Raw genomic sequence first — 16,095 nt, 5'->3', positions numbered from 1 at the left:
GCAGTTTTAAATGATGCCTTAAAATGTGTTGTAACAGATTTTTTTATATTTATGCAGGATGAACTTAACACCGGATTTTTTTTTTTGCCACTTTGCTATTTATATACATATATATAAAATGTATAATGAAGCTTAACCATACAGCACAGAGATTACAATTTAACGGCACACATTCACCACCAGTGAGGGGGACAACCCCTTTATACACCCTCTGAAAAATCTGGATAATAATATTAATAATAATTAAAATCCAAAGAAAGTACAGTATATTTAACAAAATAGTAAATATTAAACAGTGAATACTCTACTTAATAAGGACCTCGCCTTTTTTCAAGTTGGCGTCAATCCACAAAAATATACTTTTTAATCTGGTGAACGTACAATACATAGGTACTTACACCAAAGGTGATAATATATTTAGGATGCTATATACACAAAGAGTTTGGCTCAAATTTAAATTTACATATAAGTGTTCATGGCTTATTTTTCCCCCAAGGTTCCGCCTGCAAGTTTTTCCTTTTCATCTTTGAAAGCAAAAACTAGAAAGTCAAAATAAGATAAAACTATACTCTACAAAAAAGCTACAACATACAGCTTTGGCTTATATAAATAATTCATAGCAGAATGTGTTCAAAAGTACTGTATATAACTTTATATATAGTCTTCAATTCATTAGGGTATTGTTTTCTTTAATATAAAATATACATGAGCTAAAATCCGTTTCTATATTTTTTCAAAGGTATGAACGTAAAAACAAATTTGTCAAACATATTCCAATTATAACTTAATATATTAATTTTATTTTGTTAACGTTCTATTTTCTAGGCTAATATCTTCTGAATATTTCATGCGAGTTCTCTATGTCTCTCTTTCACTCATTAAAAAAATCACTTCTTTGACCCAATACACTATTTTTTTTGCACGTGCAAAACAGGGTTTTTGTTTTTTTATTTCTTATAGCATCAGCCCTTCTCCATGCACCCTCTGCAATAGAGACCCATGCCAGGTTGGGTAATATAAAGGTCATTTTATGTACAGTATTGCTTTCTTCTTCCTGCTTTTCTACTGCTCTGCTGCTACAAAGCATTATTTCTTAACTACGAGTAACCATACAGCTTGAATAAAACACACAGGGACATTACTACAGGCGAGCCCTCTTGGTTTCTGCAATCTAGTGTGGTAGGATTATAATGCGGGTACAATGTTTCTTTGCAAAACAGGTTATATTATTAAAACAACAAGTCCAGGTAAGTGCCAGACTAGATCAATACCTATAGGATTGTTCTGTTACATTTTACCATGGGACATCTGCAGCTATACAAGAAGTTTGTCATAAGTGCCTGATGATTTTGTGTATGCTACACACACTAGCACATATATATGCATGTGAAGATATATATATGCATGTATGTATATACATATAAATATACTTATTTCATGTCCTTATTTATAAATTTAGATATGTCAGGACAGTTCATTCTGAGAACACAAAACTGAAGAGGCAACACTGCAAGTTTATGTCACCCATGTGTCCATCCTCATTCGTTTTACCGATGGACTCTCTCTATCTTCAGAATTCGGTGGCCTCCCCAGCACGACAGGCGAATGGAAATCGCTTCTCGGGTCTTCCCGATCGCTGCCATCGTAGGAGCTGCTGGAGCTGCTGAGACTGTCAACAGGAGAGCGACCCATCTCCTGCCGCGACTGCTGCTGCTGCTGCTGCTGTGGTTGTGGCTGCTGCTGCGGGAACCCAGAGGGAGTTACACGGTCCCGGGGAGGTGAAATTGGTTCAGATTTTATGTTGATGTTTTGGTTGGTATTAATGGATAAATTTGAACCCTGAGATAGCTGGCTGCCAGTACTGGGAAAAAGAAAACCAAAAGGCAGAAATAAGAAAACACGAAAAAGGAAAAGAAAGTGACAATTCACGTCTCTGTGCGATGGTGTGGTCTTGTGGTTCAACACCCTCAAAATGAGCACGCAAATAAATGCAACTTACTGGAGTGAAGAAACAAAGTTGGAAAAAAGCATTAATTAAGGGTCTGAATGCATTTATAGAAGTTAAAAACAAACAGAAATATTTCCAAACATTTAAGTTCATCATGCAGGTGACTCCTTTGTAAGAGGCTGGGCCTGCAGGGACACAGCTTGTCAGCTTGAGCACTGAACTAACTGAAAAAAAAAAAGGGACAAACAACATGAAACACAAATGCTTTTGCAGCCGAGGAGCACACGTGGAAGGCAATGCCCATCACCAGCAGACAAGAAATTAAAACGGTCTTGTGCTAAACATTCCCCAGTGCAGATTATTCAGCTTGGAGCGGCAGAAGTTCCCGACCGGGCGCAGGACAGTAACGCTACCAGATGTACTTACACAAGAGAGCTGAGGGCTGCTGGACCGAGATGGTGCTGTTGCCAGGCAGATACCTGCCCTAAAGACAGCATTCCTGGGGAGTTAAATCCCTGCAAGGCAGACAGGTCTGCACTAGTCAAGGAGTAATCTAAGAGGGAAAAACAAATAAACAACAAAGTAGTTTATAGATTTGGGGTTTTTTATATATACATAAAAAAAAAGTGAGAATATGTGATATGCACACACATAAACATAAAGGCTTTCTGCCCAAAACAAATAAAGGCAAGTGACCCAAAGGAGTCCAAACATGAAAGCTTTGAAGTCTGGGAGCAGTCCTCCTAGCTTCACAAGGAGCTTAACAGGAAATAAACCCCCAATGACAATTTTTTTGTATTCTGCTTTCAATTCCTACATGTTGCTGTCTCATATAGCTTCTTCTAAACCCACAGGTACAACATATTTATGCATTTTTATATATATATGTGCATCTTGCAGCAAGAAAAGTATTTGCATTTTTGAAGATTTTAGTCTGCATGGAAATTTCAAAATGAAACAAAAAGGGAAGAATCAATACAAGTTATTAGAAAGGAATGGAGTTTCTTGCACTGATGGGAGGCAGCAGCTAGTCAGGTGAGATGCAGAGACCATTTGGCCGGCTCACGTTACAAAGCAGTCCATAGTGCTACCACCTATAGCCAAAACCAACCAGCGGAACAGCGCTGGCTGCTACCTGCCTGGCTGCCAGGGCAGGCAAAGGGACCCTCGAAAGGCGGGGACCGGTGCTCGTGCAGCTGCGGGCTGGGTGGGGAGGCACAGGCAGGGCTGGGGCTGGACGCCTGAGGGATGGAGTGACCCAAGTGACTGCAGCTGGGAGCCTCAGCGACCCCTCTGTCCGCTCCCTTTGCGCAGTCCTACTGTAACGCATCACATTCTCCCTCTCCCCACAATAGCTTCACTCGCTACTTTATGTCTGATTAAAATGTCATCTCTGTATCAAATAAACAAAAGAAACCTCTTTGTTTAGAACAAAAAATTGTAATTATTTAGAAATACAACTTAAATGGATAATAGGAAATACAATATATTCCTAATCAACAGTCAGTGAGACTGGCTGTTAGTTTTGGCTCAGCTATAATGCTTAGACAGTTCTCACTTCATTCACACAGGGGAAGTTATTTTCACTTTATCACTTATGCTTTTCTTTCAGGTTTTAAAACAAAGCCGCAAATACTTCTCTGTTTTTAATTACTTTGTAATATAGCTTCTTTAAAATAATTCCTAGTCTCTTGAGAATGAGGCAAAATGCTAGCAAAAACTTACTTTATACTGCCAGCAGATGAACCAAAAATTCTGCTTAAGTAGGGTTTGTGTTTTGTTCTGTGTTTGGTTTTAGCTTTTTTCGTTTTGTTTTCTGGGGATTTTGGGGTTTTTTTAGTATTGTCCTAAAATGACACCGCCACTAAGATTTATCTCTCTTGAGATAAGCTCTCTTGAACAACTTCCCGATTCCCATCCACCAACTTGTTTGCTGTGGACAACTTCTAGGTTTCCCTTTTAACAGCCTACAAAGGAAGGAGAGCCCAGCAGGGTATTGTCCTTTTCAGAGACGCATATGCGTCACTGCAAGAATCTACCTGAAGTCCTTGGGAAGCCCAGCTGCACCCCAGCAAGTGAAGCTACTTAAGCTGCCTTTTTGTTTCATTTCTTCTCAGTTGACGTTTTTATTGGAACTCTGAAAAACCCCCACAAGTATTTCTGCACAGATTCAGAAAGATTTTGCCCAAGCTGATCCATCCAAAGCGCTTTTGTAAGACTAAAATAAAAACAAACAAAAAAATCCAACCCTCCAATGACTAGGACATGCACTCAACCTTCAAAGCAGCCAGACCTATGGCAACATGCAAGTGTAGTAAATGTAAACACTTGAGATGGATATGCTATTGTGTGCCAATGGGATTTCTGTAAGACCTGAAGAAAATGTTTATAGGAATTCAGTTTCCATGTATTTTTTCTTTGCAATTACAGCTTTTATGATAATGGACAATTAACTTCTGGTACTTTAGACAGAACGTGTCTGACGACAGGGGTTTGAGGAGATACTTTTCCAAAGAATACATATGCCACTACACAATTAGCTGCATTACCATTTCCCTAAATGATGATATATCTGCTAGCAGTAAAAGCAGGACACCAATTTCTATACATAAGTGGCTTGGTGCAAGATGGAAAAGTCGTTCAGACAAAAGATTGCGTGACAGAAACCATTACTGCTGTAACCCTAACAACAAGATACCTTTGAGGTTTGTGCCTTTGCAAAATAACTGACCTAAAGCCAGTAATGTAATTTATGGCTAGATATGCTCTGTCAAGTGTAAGTTACTATTTAACTGATCTCTGTGGTTTTTGAATATTTTTTTAAAATGCCTAGATTGTTTTAAAACGAGTAACTCAGTTCCTTCTGGCCCTTCCTCCAGCAATCTGCAGAAAGAACACTTCTCCAGCAAAACAAATTATATAGAATAGTATATTTGTGCAAAACTTATATCCAACATTTTAATTAAGGATCTAAGAGCTGAATCTATCCTTTCCAGCCCTTGAAAAAAAACCCTATTGTTCCAGAAAAACAATATAGGTATCTAAATTTTATCTTAGTCCTTGAACGGCAAAACTGAAATTGCTACGTAAGTGGTGACTACCCTGAGAATACCCAGATGACAATTTGGTTTCAACATCAAATTTCTTTTTGCAAATCCCCTGAAAGGCTCAATCTAATAGAAACAATTTTAAAGTGTCTGAAAAACACTAAAGTCTAAAAGCTTTTCACAAATTATTGCATTATCAAAGGAAATGGACTGGGTTTTAAAATCATATCCCAGTGAAAACAGCACTTGTCCATTGCGTAGGACACCAGTTTCAATTGTCTTTGCTGCTTCCTGAAATTCAGACTACAGTCCCTCTCACCCAAAAAAGCCTCTTTTAGCCATCAGCTTATAGGTTATTCTGGATGAGGGACACACACAACACTGCCTCCCGAAACAATGTCAGACTGCACGAGAGAATGAAGGGATTTGTTAGGCGACAGGTAAAACTCAACATGGGTCTTCTGAGCAGGGACCAGAACTATTTGTTTACTTCAAACAGCCATTAAATGCAATATATAAACAATCTTTGTGGCAAGCATGAAACCAAGATCTGTATGTCCAGCAAATTCGTACTTAAGCTTATAATACAGAACAAGTCACCAAGTACAATTCTTCACTCTGCTCATTATACTGTTACTGCAACCCCATCTTCTCCTTCGTTCATTTCTTTAGACTTTAACCCCCTCAGGGTAGCAATTATTTGCATAAATGTTCAACAATTTAGTTGGGTGCTACCGCAGTATAAATATTTACTGTTGCTGATGACTAAACAGTCCCTCTCAAAATGCAAACCTCATGCATGCCGTGCACTGCTTGGGGGCAGTGCCTCTGAGGCAAACCAATGCAGAAAGTGGCTGAGGGGCAGTAAACGTCAGTTAATGAGCACATTAATACAGAAAGATACCAAAACATATGAGTTGTTTGGCTGGCTACAAGTCTAAACTAAAATCTGTAGTGAAGACTTTCAAAGCTAAAAAAAAGTGGAGAAAATGTATAAAATTGCATCTTCTTTGTGGTGAAAATTATTATGAATAGGTGGCTACTTTATCTATTCCATCTTCTAACATTATATATTCTTGATGGCTCCCCTCCTTGCAGAAAACATAGAAAATTACAAAACCTCTGTATCACTCAGGTTTTAGCCATTTTCTACAAACCTGGAAGGTTTTTTTGGATTTGTCCTGACCTTTGCACAAGAGTAAGAACATTAGGTCACTGTCAATAGACCAGCACAGCATTTTACCCTTTCTTAAATATATTATCACAGAGGTGCCACCAGCATTGCTGATGGGCTCAGCTTCGGGCAGCAGCAGGTACATTTTGGAGCCGGCTGAAACATGCTTTGTCTGACACTGGGGCAGCTCCTGACGTATTCTTAGAGAAGCATCCCCTGCAGCACACGTGTGTCCTTGTGCCCCTTCACCCCCACCACTACCAAAGCCTTGCCACGTAAACCCAATACAGTGGCTCCTTAAGGAAAAGCGATTTATTCTTTCCTAGTATGCCCTCCACTGCCTCCCAGCTTCCTGAGCATCTCATGCCTGCCAGCTACTTATGTACAGCCAAAGACGATACAGGTTGAGGGAAGAGATGCTACTGGGGACGTGGATCTTCCTAGATTCATAGAAAGAAGAAAACAATACTCTCAAGCCCTTCTGTCCAGCCAGAGAGCCAGAGCTGATCAGCTATAAAGGGAAGCTCTCTAGTGTAGCTCAGTTTCTAAAAGCTATCATTGCAGAAGAGAGAAGCAAGATGTTTGGGTTTTTTTAGAATTTGAGTCTACCAAATAAGACAAACATTGCCAACACAGTGGTCCCCAGTTCAGAAATTCCTGTTTTAACAAATTATAGCACTTATATTTGAATGTCTTAACTAGACTTCATCTAAAAAGAACAGCGAACTGGGGAATTATTTCCTTTGTTTTCCTTTTTAGTTTTAACCAATAGCTATTTAACTCTGACTTACAAAATTCATTGACACTTATCTGCAATGTAGTTTCTCTGCATCTGAAAATTAAACTATGCATCACAGATCAATGGTAATCAACCTGACGCCGTCAAGGCTGCAGCCTTTCAAGGAAATGATTACAAAAATTCCTTTACTGATTATATACAGGGTCTGTAACAAACAGAGAACCTTGAGATTGAAGTCAAAATTACCTCTGTTGGTACTGAGACAAAGTAGTAGGCACCACATTACGAACTACTTTCCAAACCAGCATACTAATTATCACTCGTATTACCAATTCCTTGCATTACACTCATTTTGGATAAAAAGCAGTTTCAAGGTCCTTCAAGTAATAGAGACTCGCAGTGGTGAAATGCTGACGACGCCTTCCCGTGAGTCCCCACCTCACTCTCAATAAAACTACTGAAGAGGAGAAGGCCTTATCTGGGCTTTTTTGTAAATTGAAAGCCCCAATAGAATCCGATTCCCTCCTGCTGCTGGAACTGGGCAGAGCAGAACGCAAGGGACAACGTGAGGCATTTCAGTTCTCAAATGGAAAGCTTGAATACTACTGCTATAAGCAATGCATTTTATTGTGTGTCTCTCTGTATTCAGCTGTGTGCAACCTGACTGACTGAAAGCTTCTTCCTGATGTCTCAACATTTACACATTTTACAAGCTAAAAGCTCATTCTTGATGAGTAAGAGCCTTCATTTGAACTGAACAGAAAAATAAAGTGAAGTGTCACAGAAATGCAAATTTTCTGGGCTTATGAATCACAAAAGCCTTGTACATCTGACAAATCAAGCCACTTACTAAAAACAATGCTTACCAGTGTTGTAGGCAGTAGGCATGGCCGAATACACCAATCCCTGTGGAGGCAAGCTTGGAGTTGTCACGGACACCACAGGGGTAGCAAGAGGCTGTGTAGACTGAGAACTACTTATCCTTTGGGTATTCTATAAATGATTAAAAATAACAACATGTCTTGTGATATCAGTTAGAACAATGGAAAATCAAGTGCTAATATAAAAATAGCATTCAATTAAAACGTGTTTCTTTGCTTTATTTTTTAGTTACGAATACATCCTTTTTGTCAGGATAGATTTTCTAAACAAGCCAAAACATTTCAAGACAACCAAAATTATCTTGGCAAACTGAAATGAAAAATTAATTAAGACTCACTGGTCCACTTCCCATGCATGCAGATTTCAATAGCGTTAGAGTTGTAGGACATAAAAATAAATGCAAATTCATAGGGATATACACAACAATTCTCAGAAGTTCTTAAGTGATTTAAGAGTTTTTAGTCTTTATTTTTTAAAGAGGTTTTAGTGCAGATGGTGAGGTGCAGTTCCACCAGAAAAGAGTCTCCCACTTCCCAGCTGTTTATCCAATTTCCAAAATTTTAGTTGCCAGTTTTGACAGTGTGCTGACTACACCTGTCCTGAAAGGAACACAGAAATCTTCTAAATTTGTGTTGATAAGACTTCAGTGATAAAATAATCTTGCTGTTCCCATGGTTCCTGAGAAACTGAGAGAGTACTTGTTATAATGCAGATATGTTTTAAAGCAAATGACACTTGAGTTCACACAGAGCAACTGTGCTTTTTGACAGGAAAAATAGCTAAACCAGATTGTCTCAGATTATCTGAGGCACAATGTGGCTCTTTAATAAGAGACTTTCTTTCCCATATACCGGAATGAACATCTGTAGCAAACATATCACAAATTAAGCTCTTTAACCAAATTTGCTGTTTAGAAACCCTTGTATTAAACACTGTGGTGAATACCACCAGACAGCAAAGCTGCTCTGTCACAGAACGTACTCTTCTTCATGTAGCAACTTCAAATCTTTCTTCAAAATACGTAGTTCAACACCATTTAGCCATGCCAGATACTGTGAAGAACAGGAAATGCTACATTTTTTTATTTTTAAACAACAGATACTTGGTTTTACCTACAGAAGTCTTAGAAATACTAGAAGTAGTAGAAGTCTCTACACCCTGTATTTCTACATTCTTACAGAACCATTCCCGATTAAGGGAGCTGGATTTCTAACTGCTGAAAATATGTTTTTAAAGCAAGCCTCCCTCTACCTCTGAAAAAATATTTGCTACAACAGTCGAAGTTTTTCATCTCTTTGGTAGAGTTCCATTTCCTAGCTTTAAAAGATTGAAGCTACTACTACTTTTTCCTTATTTTGGACAGGTATACAACTATTTCAGTAATTGCAGAACTTAATTTTTCTCCACTCTGACCTTGAGAGAGTGAGCAGTATTAAAAATGCATGATTCCCTTTATAATAATGGAATGAGCAGGTACAGAAACATGGCTTTATTCAATTTTAAGCTTAAACTTGCGAAGATGAATTGAGGGCTATCAATCCTTGGCTTGTATCTTTCCAATTTAAAGAAAAAAGTATACCACAGCTACCATATTAAAATTAGCTATAATCTTCTACTGGCCACGAGCTTCTGATCTCTGTTTTGTCTGGCTGCTGTCGAAAGCCCACCTTTGAGCCTTGTAAGAATTTGGAGGCTCTCTGGCATTTGTGCAGCAGATGTACCCACGCTGCTCCAGAGCTCCCAGATTTCAAAGCCCTAAGTCACAGAGAAAGTCCCACTGATTTTCTGTGTAATTTATCCCTTTAAATCACTTACGTACTTCTGAAAATCTCCACTAGACCAAGTTTATCTGGCATAAAGATACGTTATTAGAGCAGATTTTTGTGTCTGTCAGGAATTGACCTTTTTCCAAAGCTTTCTTGGATGGCAGCCTATAAAGTTAGGATTACTGTAAAATGGAAAAGTTAGAGGAGTATACTGGGAAACAATCCAGACCAAAGGATTTCCCCAGGGGATTTTTTTTTTTTTTTTTTTTTGAGTGGCTAATAAAGGTGGTTTTCTGAGGTAATTTATTTATGAATATAATTCCTGAACACTCAGCCATACAAAGACACTAAGAAATATTTAGATGTGTCTAATATTTGTTGTACTTGGAGATTCAGCCAAAGATTCATGACAACTTTCAGGGATTTTTAAATTTTTTTTTTTAACTAAAAATTAATTTTATTTCACACTATGCTACCATTCCTATCTGTTTTTCATATTCACTGCTCAGTTCCAACCATACAGAATGAATATTCACAGACATGATTTGGAACTGCTTTCTGGAATTAGCATCAGAAATTAGCATAGTAAGAGATGTAACACTGCAGGTGTACTTCATATTTCTTTTACCACATTTGAGGAAGACACTACTACATTTTCTTTGTGTGAGCTTTCTTCCCCTAACAGATGAGCCCAGTTTTTAAAACCACTAGAGGGCCCACGCTCCACACAGTATCCATAACCCAACCCGCCCTCAGCAAGTCGCACTATTTCACACTGCAAAGAGCATAGCAATTTTTAGCAGGTAGGAATATCTTAAGTCAAGTGCTTTTGCATAATTCCAATTGCAATGCTATTTTGATTAAGTGTTTTTACATTGAATTAAAGCTCTATTTCTTGCACTGGAAACCAGACACTCCTCTATGAAGGTGAGAAGAACATGCATGGCAGCTGTTTGTAACTGCAAGTCATTCCAATAAACCTTAAAAACTTAAATACTGACTTTCAAAAATCATTTTCCCTTACTTACTTTTGTAAATCTATTGCTCATGTTTAAGGTTAAAAAAAAAAAAAAAAAAATCAACCAACAGCATGCATTCATCAAGAAATTTATCTAAATCACTACTTTTCCCATGCTTTCATGCAATTAGAGCCTCATATTAGCAACAGGTCCATGTTCAAAAACAAATCAAGGTACATAATAGGCAGACTTCTTTGTGTATCTTTACAATTGAATACTGATGCAGCATCTTCTGCATGGTTTGTGCTACAGCAGCTAAACAATTTGCAAATTGCTCTAAAAATAAGCTACAAATTATTTTAGCCTTACGTTATTTTCCAGACAGAATGCCAAATGTTAAAACCTTTTGGAAAAAATAGAGAAAACACAAATCCCAAGAGTCTCCTTTCAAAAGCAGAATATCTTTCCACTGGAAAAAGGTAGAATTATTCATTTGCAATTCTCTATTCCTTTTGGTAAACAGGGAACACCCCTGTGGTTTGATAATCTCATGCACGATGAAATAATTCTAAACTCCAAAAAGGTGACCTCACCAGCAATGATGTAATCTCCTTGAAAATAAGAGAAGTAATACAGGGCTTGTGTTACAATCCGAACAACTTCATGAGTGAAGCCACTTTCTAAAAATATTCCAATAATTTAGGGGATGATAAGTGGTTACTTATATTTTACATAAAAGACAGTAAATATCCTATACACATGGACAGTTACTCTGTAAGGCTCTTTTCCAATGTTCCCTCCAAGAAAAACAGAAATATTTTCAGGAAAAAAATTAGAAGTTTACAAATGGAAAGCACTAGACTTTGGATGTGTTTTTAACTTGAATTGGTCAGGTTTTGAGTTTGATAAAACAAATGTATTTTTGTGTGCTACCAAGGGAACACTGGAATTATTTAAAATATGTAATGAAACTACAGTTAAAAAACTGTAGTAAAAGACATTTTCAGCATCTTGCTCTCTCTCATCAAACAGTAGCCCAAACTCACCAACTCCAATTCATCCTCCTCCGACTGTACTCAGCAAACAAGAGGGATAACACAGTTACTAAAAATAGCATTGCTTTCAAAAATGAAAGAAAAAGTCACGTTTGTGCTTCAGGATTTTTATTTATTTTAATTAATAATGTGAATTTGCCACCTGATTCTGTAAATACTACTACTAGGAGGTATAATACTTTACGTAATTCAGGTCAATTAAAAAATACTGTACTGAAAGAACACACGCCCTGGCAAAATTAGTGCAGAAAGAGCTTAGTAAAAACAAGGACACAGCTACACGTTAATGACCCATGTAGATATGGAGCACACCAGTTTCTAGCTGGACTGATCCAACAAACATGCCGCTCAGTAACAAAATATTTTTCACATAAACTATCATACCATCCCAGCATCTCTACTCTGAAATCTCTTTCCAATTTCCTCAAAAAGACAGACAAAACCCAAATTGAATATTATGTTGTTCTTAACACAACAGTAAATAGGTTCTGTACACTACTAACATTAGAACAACTGCATTAACAAGATCCTCTTCTTGTATCTATTTCTAATTAATTTAAAAGTGTAATTTTCACTTTAATAATCAGCCAGTGTATTTCCTATGTCTTCTACACTTCAGTATTGCTAGAAAAACCTACAACTTCAAGAATCATTACTCTGAGGATAATTATAGCTTTTGTTATTGGATTAATATTGTATTATTCATCATGAATACCAGTAACAAATGTAAGCACTTGTGGTATCTTAAAAACAAGTAAGAATTATACAGAGAGTACTCGTATTGTTTATATCCTGCACCTCCTGGTTATGGTTCATTCTTCCATACACAGAAAACAGAAAACGTACACATAGATGTTTAAAATTTCTACATGACAGTGAAAGACTAAGACCAAAGGATCTGGCCAACCAAATTAAAGGAAAAATAGAGTAACTCTTCCTGAAAGACCTGTTCTGGTCTCAATGCTGTGGTTGCTTCATGCCTGACACGAAACTTGTGTGCTATTCCAAATCTAGGCTGAACAAACATTACTACCAACATGCCAAACTGCACAGTAGTATTGAAAAGTACACAAATAGGGACTGAGCCTGATCCTCATTACTCTTTTATGCCTTCATTGCAGACATGACATCCACCACAGGACGCACAAGGTTGCAATCCAGCGCACCACATCAAACAAGCATTTCTCTCAGACCATCATTACCACTGAAGCTACATTTTACATCCCACAACCATTACGACCCAGGAAAAACAGGTACAAAGTGTGCTTTAGGGCATGTTAATACAGTTCACATCACCAATAAGATCAGCCATTCCTCCACAGAATAATGCACAGCCCTTTTTAAAACCCACATCCTCCAAACCAACAAATTTCTCGGTACCAAGTCAGTGAGATGTCATATAAAAACAACAAAATCCCAATCTATGTCTCTAGGATTGCACTCTTAACCGCACTTAGGTCAGACTGCTATTTTACACTTTAAAAAAAAAATTCCTTACAAATGTAACTTCTCCCAAGGTAACAACTTATAACTTAGATTTTCATTAGTGGAATTTCAGAATACAAACACCTTTCTATTAATGTAACCCATGGCAAGCAGACAAGATAGTTTCTCCCTGTGCACGTGGACAGAACACTTCATTTTTACAAAGCCAGTCATAGAACAAATGTTTTAACTTACCAATGGTGGCATCATACCCTTGCTGGAGGGTGGGATGACAACACGGAGGTCGGGTTTGCGATTGTTCATTCCAAGATTACCTCCTCCAGGTGGAGGTGGAGACTTTGTAGGCATGACTTTGCCTAAGCCATTGCCACCACCAGTAGTTCCAAGTAGACTTGGTGAAGCTCGAGAATTCACAAACCCATTTCCTGAAAGAGGAAAAACAAATATACCGTAAGACTGAAGAGAAGTAGCAACACAAAATTTTGGTGCGCATATACAAATTACAAAATATTTCTTTTGTAAAACTTCCAATAACAAACTTATCACAAGAGGTGCAGTATTGAATAATCGAACAAACAAAAACCACTTTCACCAGAAGATCAATATGTAAAGGTAGTATCACCTCAAGGGCACACTGTGGCAGCTCAAACGCTGAGAAGAGCACGTTGCCAAAGAACTATTTCTAATAACATCTGTTGTGTTTTATTTATTTTGCCCTTTGAAGTTCCTCCAGGCTGAGCCTGCAAAAAATTGTGTGCTTTTGCACAACCTCACTTCATCCCCACCCCCACAGAACATGAACTACTGAATTGTTGCCTGTGAGAATAAAAAAAATCAGCTCTTAAAATCTCTATTTCTAAAATGTATTCTTCAAATGTCTTCAAGATCTGCAGACTCCAGTTATCTATTCTCTAATAAAATTAATTTCAGTCTCAAAAATATATACTGTTTGACTATTATATTTAGCAACGAGGGGAACAAATCCTTTCCCTTCAAACTCATTCCAAGCTCTGGACATAGATATACACATCATTTATGCCCATTGATTTGTTTTACCCAGGTCTTTCTCTACCTTACTCCTGATACTCATTCTAAGTAGAATTAGACAAGCCAAAGCCTGGCTTCAGCACTGAAATCCCCAAAAGCTGAATATGCTCAAGATACAGGCCTTAGCTTATACTCAAAACGGATCAGGAAAAAAGTAAAAAGACTGTAAAACAGTTAAGTGCCTACTATTCTGTTTTCCTGTACTGACAAAAGCATCAATCATGTTAACCAAAATATATTTCTCAGAAAAATTTTCAAGCCACATTCCTATGATTTTATCATATTTATAGCAACAATTCCCAAAATACACACACCTTATTCAGCTGCAAATGAAAAAAAAAGTTGTTAAGCAAGGGGAATTTCACAACAGGGAACCCTATAGTTCACACTACTGAACTTGTGTATGTGTGTGTATAAATAAATACAATTCATAGTAAGATTATGTTTATGCTAACATTGCAGTTCTGAAAGCAGCCTTTATAGTCACAATTCAGGAAAAAGTCTATTACACAAAGTTCACTGTGTGGGAAATTCTCTTCTAATAGCCTGTAGCGCCATACCGGCATGAATTTATTCTAATTTGAATAGGCCCCTATGCCCAATCCAATCTTATTACATTAAGTACCTATTAATCTAAAAGCAATTAAAATAAGAAAGTTGTCAGTGTCACATTCTACCTTCTTTAGCAAAATTTTTAATGCCTTTAAAAGCTTAGCAAGAATGAAGAACAATAACATGTATCTGTAACAGCACACTTCATGAAGGTGAGTGGTACTGCTGAGATACTTAGCTAGCGCATGTTGAGAACCTAGGTGTGAATTCACCAGGATGCTAAGGAGGGAGCCTCCTCCATTACTACTGATCCTTGTTACATGGTGGGGGAACTGCCAAATGCAATCCTCACCTTTTCCCTGTCCACCATAAATGGAACCCTACATACTGTTTTATCAATTTAGAAATGGAAAAAGTAAAGATTAATGTAAGAATTATAACAAAGCTCTTGTGCTGATCTGACGATATTCTACTGAGTTTTATAAAGGTCTTTTGGAAACAAAGTTATTGCTAAATACTTTTAAAGAAAAAAATTGTAAGTAGGTAGAACTTACTGGAATTTGCAACCACAGTATTCTTGTTCACATACGGATGAGCAATAAATTCACAACTTTAAAGCCAGGATTTCAAATTCTGGATTTACTTTCTGTGTGGTGCCAAAAGCCTGACCATACATGGGTGATCTGATAAGTCCGTTGAGTTTTTCAAGGTTAACAGAGCAAGGAGGAGTTACTCTAATTCAGTACTTTCCTGAAGCATTTGTATGGGGGTATGGGAATACGTCTTCTGAGAATTCTACCATTTAACACAGAAGTTTTGGAGGAAAGAAGGAACACGGACAGCAGAAAGAAGAAAAAGCTTTTCATGTCAGCATTCTTCCTTCTGTATTAAAAACCACAGCAAAAACTCATTTCATGATTAAAGCATCTACATTCCTCAGCAGAAAACAGCAGAATTTATTGGGACGCTTCTAGGTTAGCGATAAAATTTAAAGTGGATGAAAAGTTGGGCTGTAGCTGAGAATACATACTAGGGCTAAATATATTCTTGACTGCTAGAAGAAAACTGGCCATAGCTAGGTTACACAGAAAAACCAACCAGCCAAAAAAGAGAAATTAAATTCAGTGCTACCCCTACAGTTCCTGAACCTGTGAGACAGTTTTCACAGAATCATGGTTTTGTTAAATGGTTATGCATCAATACCTATCCATTATAAATGAGCGTAAACATTAGTTATAGACAGCCTACAAAGCATCAGATTGCAAGCGAAATCTTGCACAATGGACAGAGTAAAAATTAAGTGGATTTGGAAACAGATGTAAGGGAGGAAAAATTATTAGAAAGTAACATAACTTTCACCAAATTATATCTAAAACATTGTTACAGTATCTTCCATTTTCAGCAAAAATGCCAGAACATTTAAAGAACTTACTGTTATAAAAAAGTCCGGAGTTTAATCTAATAATAAATAGCATTTTAT

The 16,095-nt window shown here is 37.4% G+C and overlaps 1 protein-coding gene across 5 annotated transcripts in view; it reads right to left on the bottom strand.

The window, feature by feature from the left end:
• Positions 1-16,095, bottom strand: part of MEF2A (myocyte enhancer factor 2A) — a 53,511-nt gene continuing 37,416 nt past the window's right edge. For 4 of the 5 annotated variants that reach the window (XM_009582335.1, XM_009582331.1, XM_009582333.1 and 1 more), the window contains 4 exons: positions 13,251-13,441; positions 7,775-7,901; positions 2,375-2,501; positions 1-1,861 (listed from right to left, as the gene is read on the bottom strand). In XM_009582335.1, the coding sequence (XP_009580630.1) occupies positions 1,516-1,861; positions 2,375-2,501; positions 7,775-7,901; positions 13,251-13,441 (791 nt within the window). In that variant the 3' untranslated portion in view covers positions 1-1,515. Of the gene's footprint in view, positions 1,862-2,374; positions 2,502-7,774; positions 7,902-11,561; positions 11,586-13,250; positions 13,442-16,095 lie in introns of all 5 variants that reach the window. The other variant, XM_009582332.1, reaches the window with a different exon arrangement.

The sequence above is a fragment of the Fulmarus glacialis genome, unplaced genomic scaffold, assembly GCF_000690835.1.
Source record: "Fulmarus glacialis isolate BGI_N327 unplaced genomic scaffold, ASM69083v1 scaffold7417, whole genome shotgun sequence".
Classification (NCBI taxonomy): Eukaryota; Metazoa; Chordata; class Aves; order Procellariiformes; family Procellariidae; genus Fulmarus; species Fulmarus glacialis.
The sequence above is the reverse complement of the archived record's forward strand: the minus strand, read 5'-3'. Positions and strand labels throughout refer to the sequence as shown.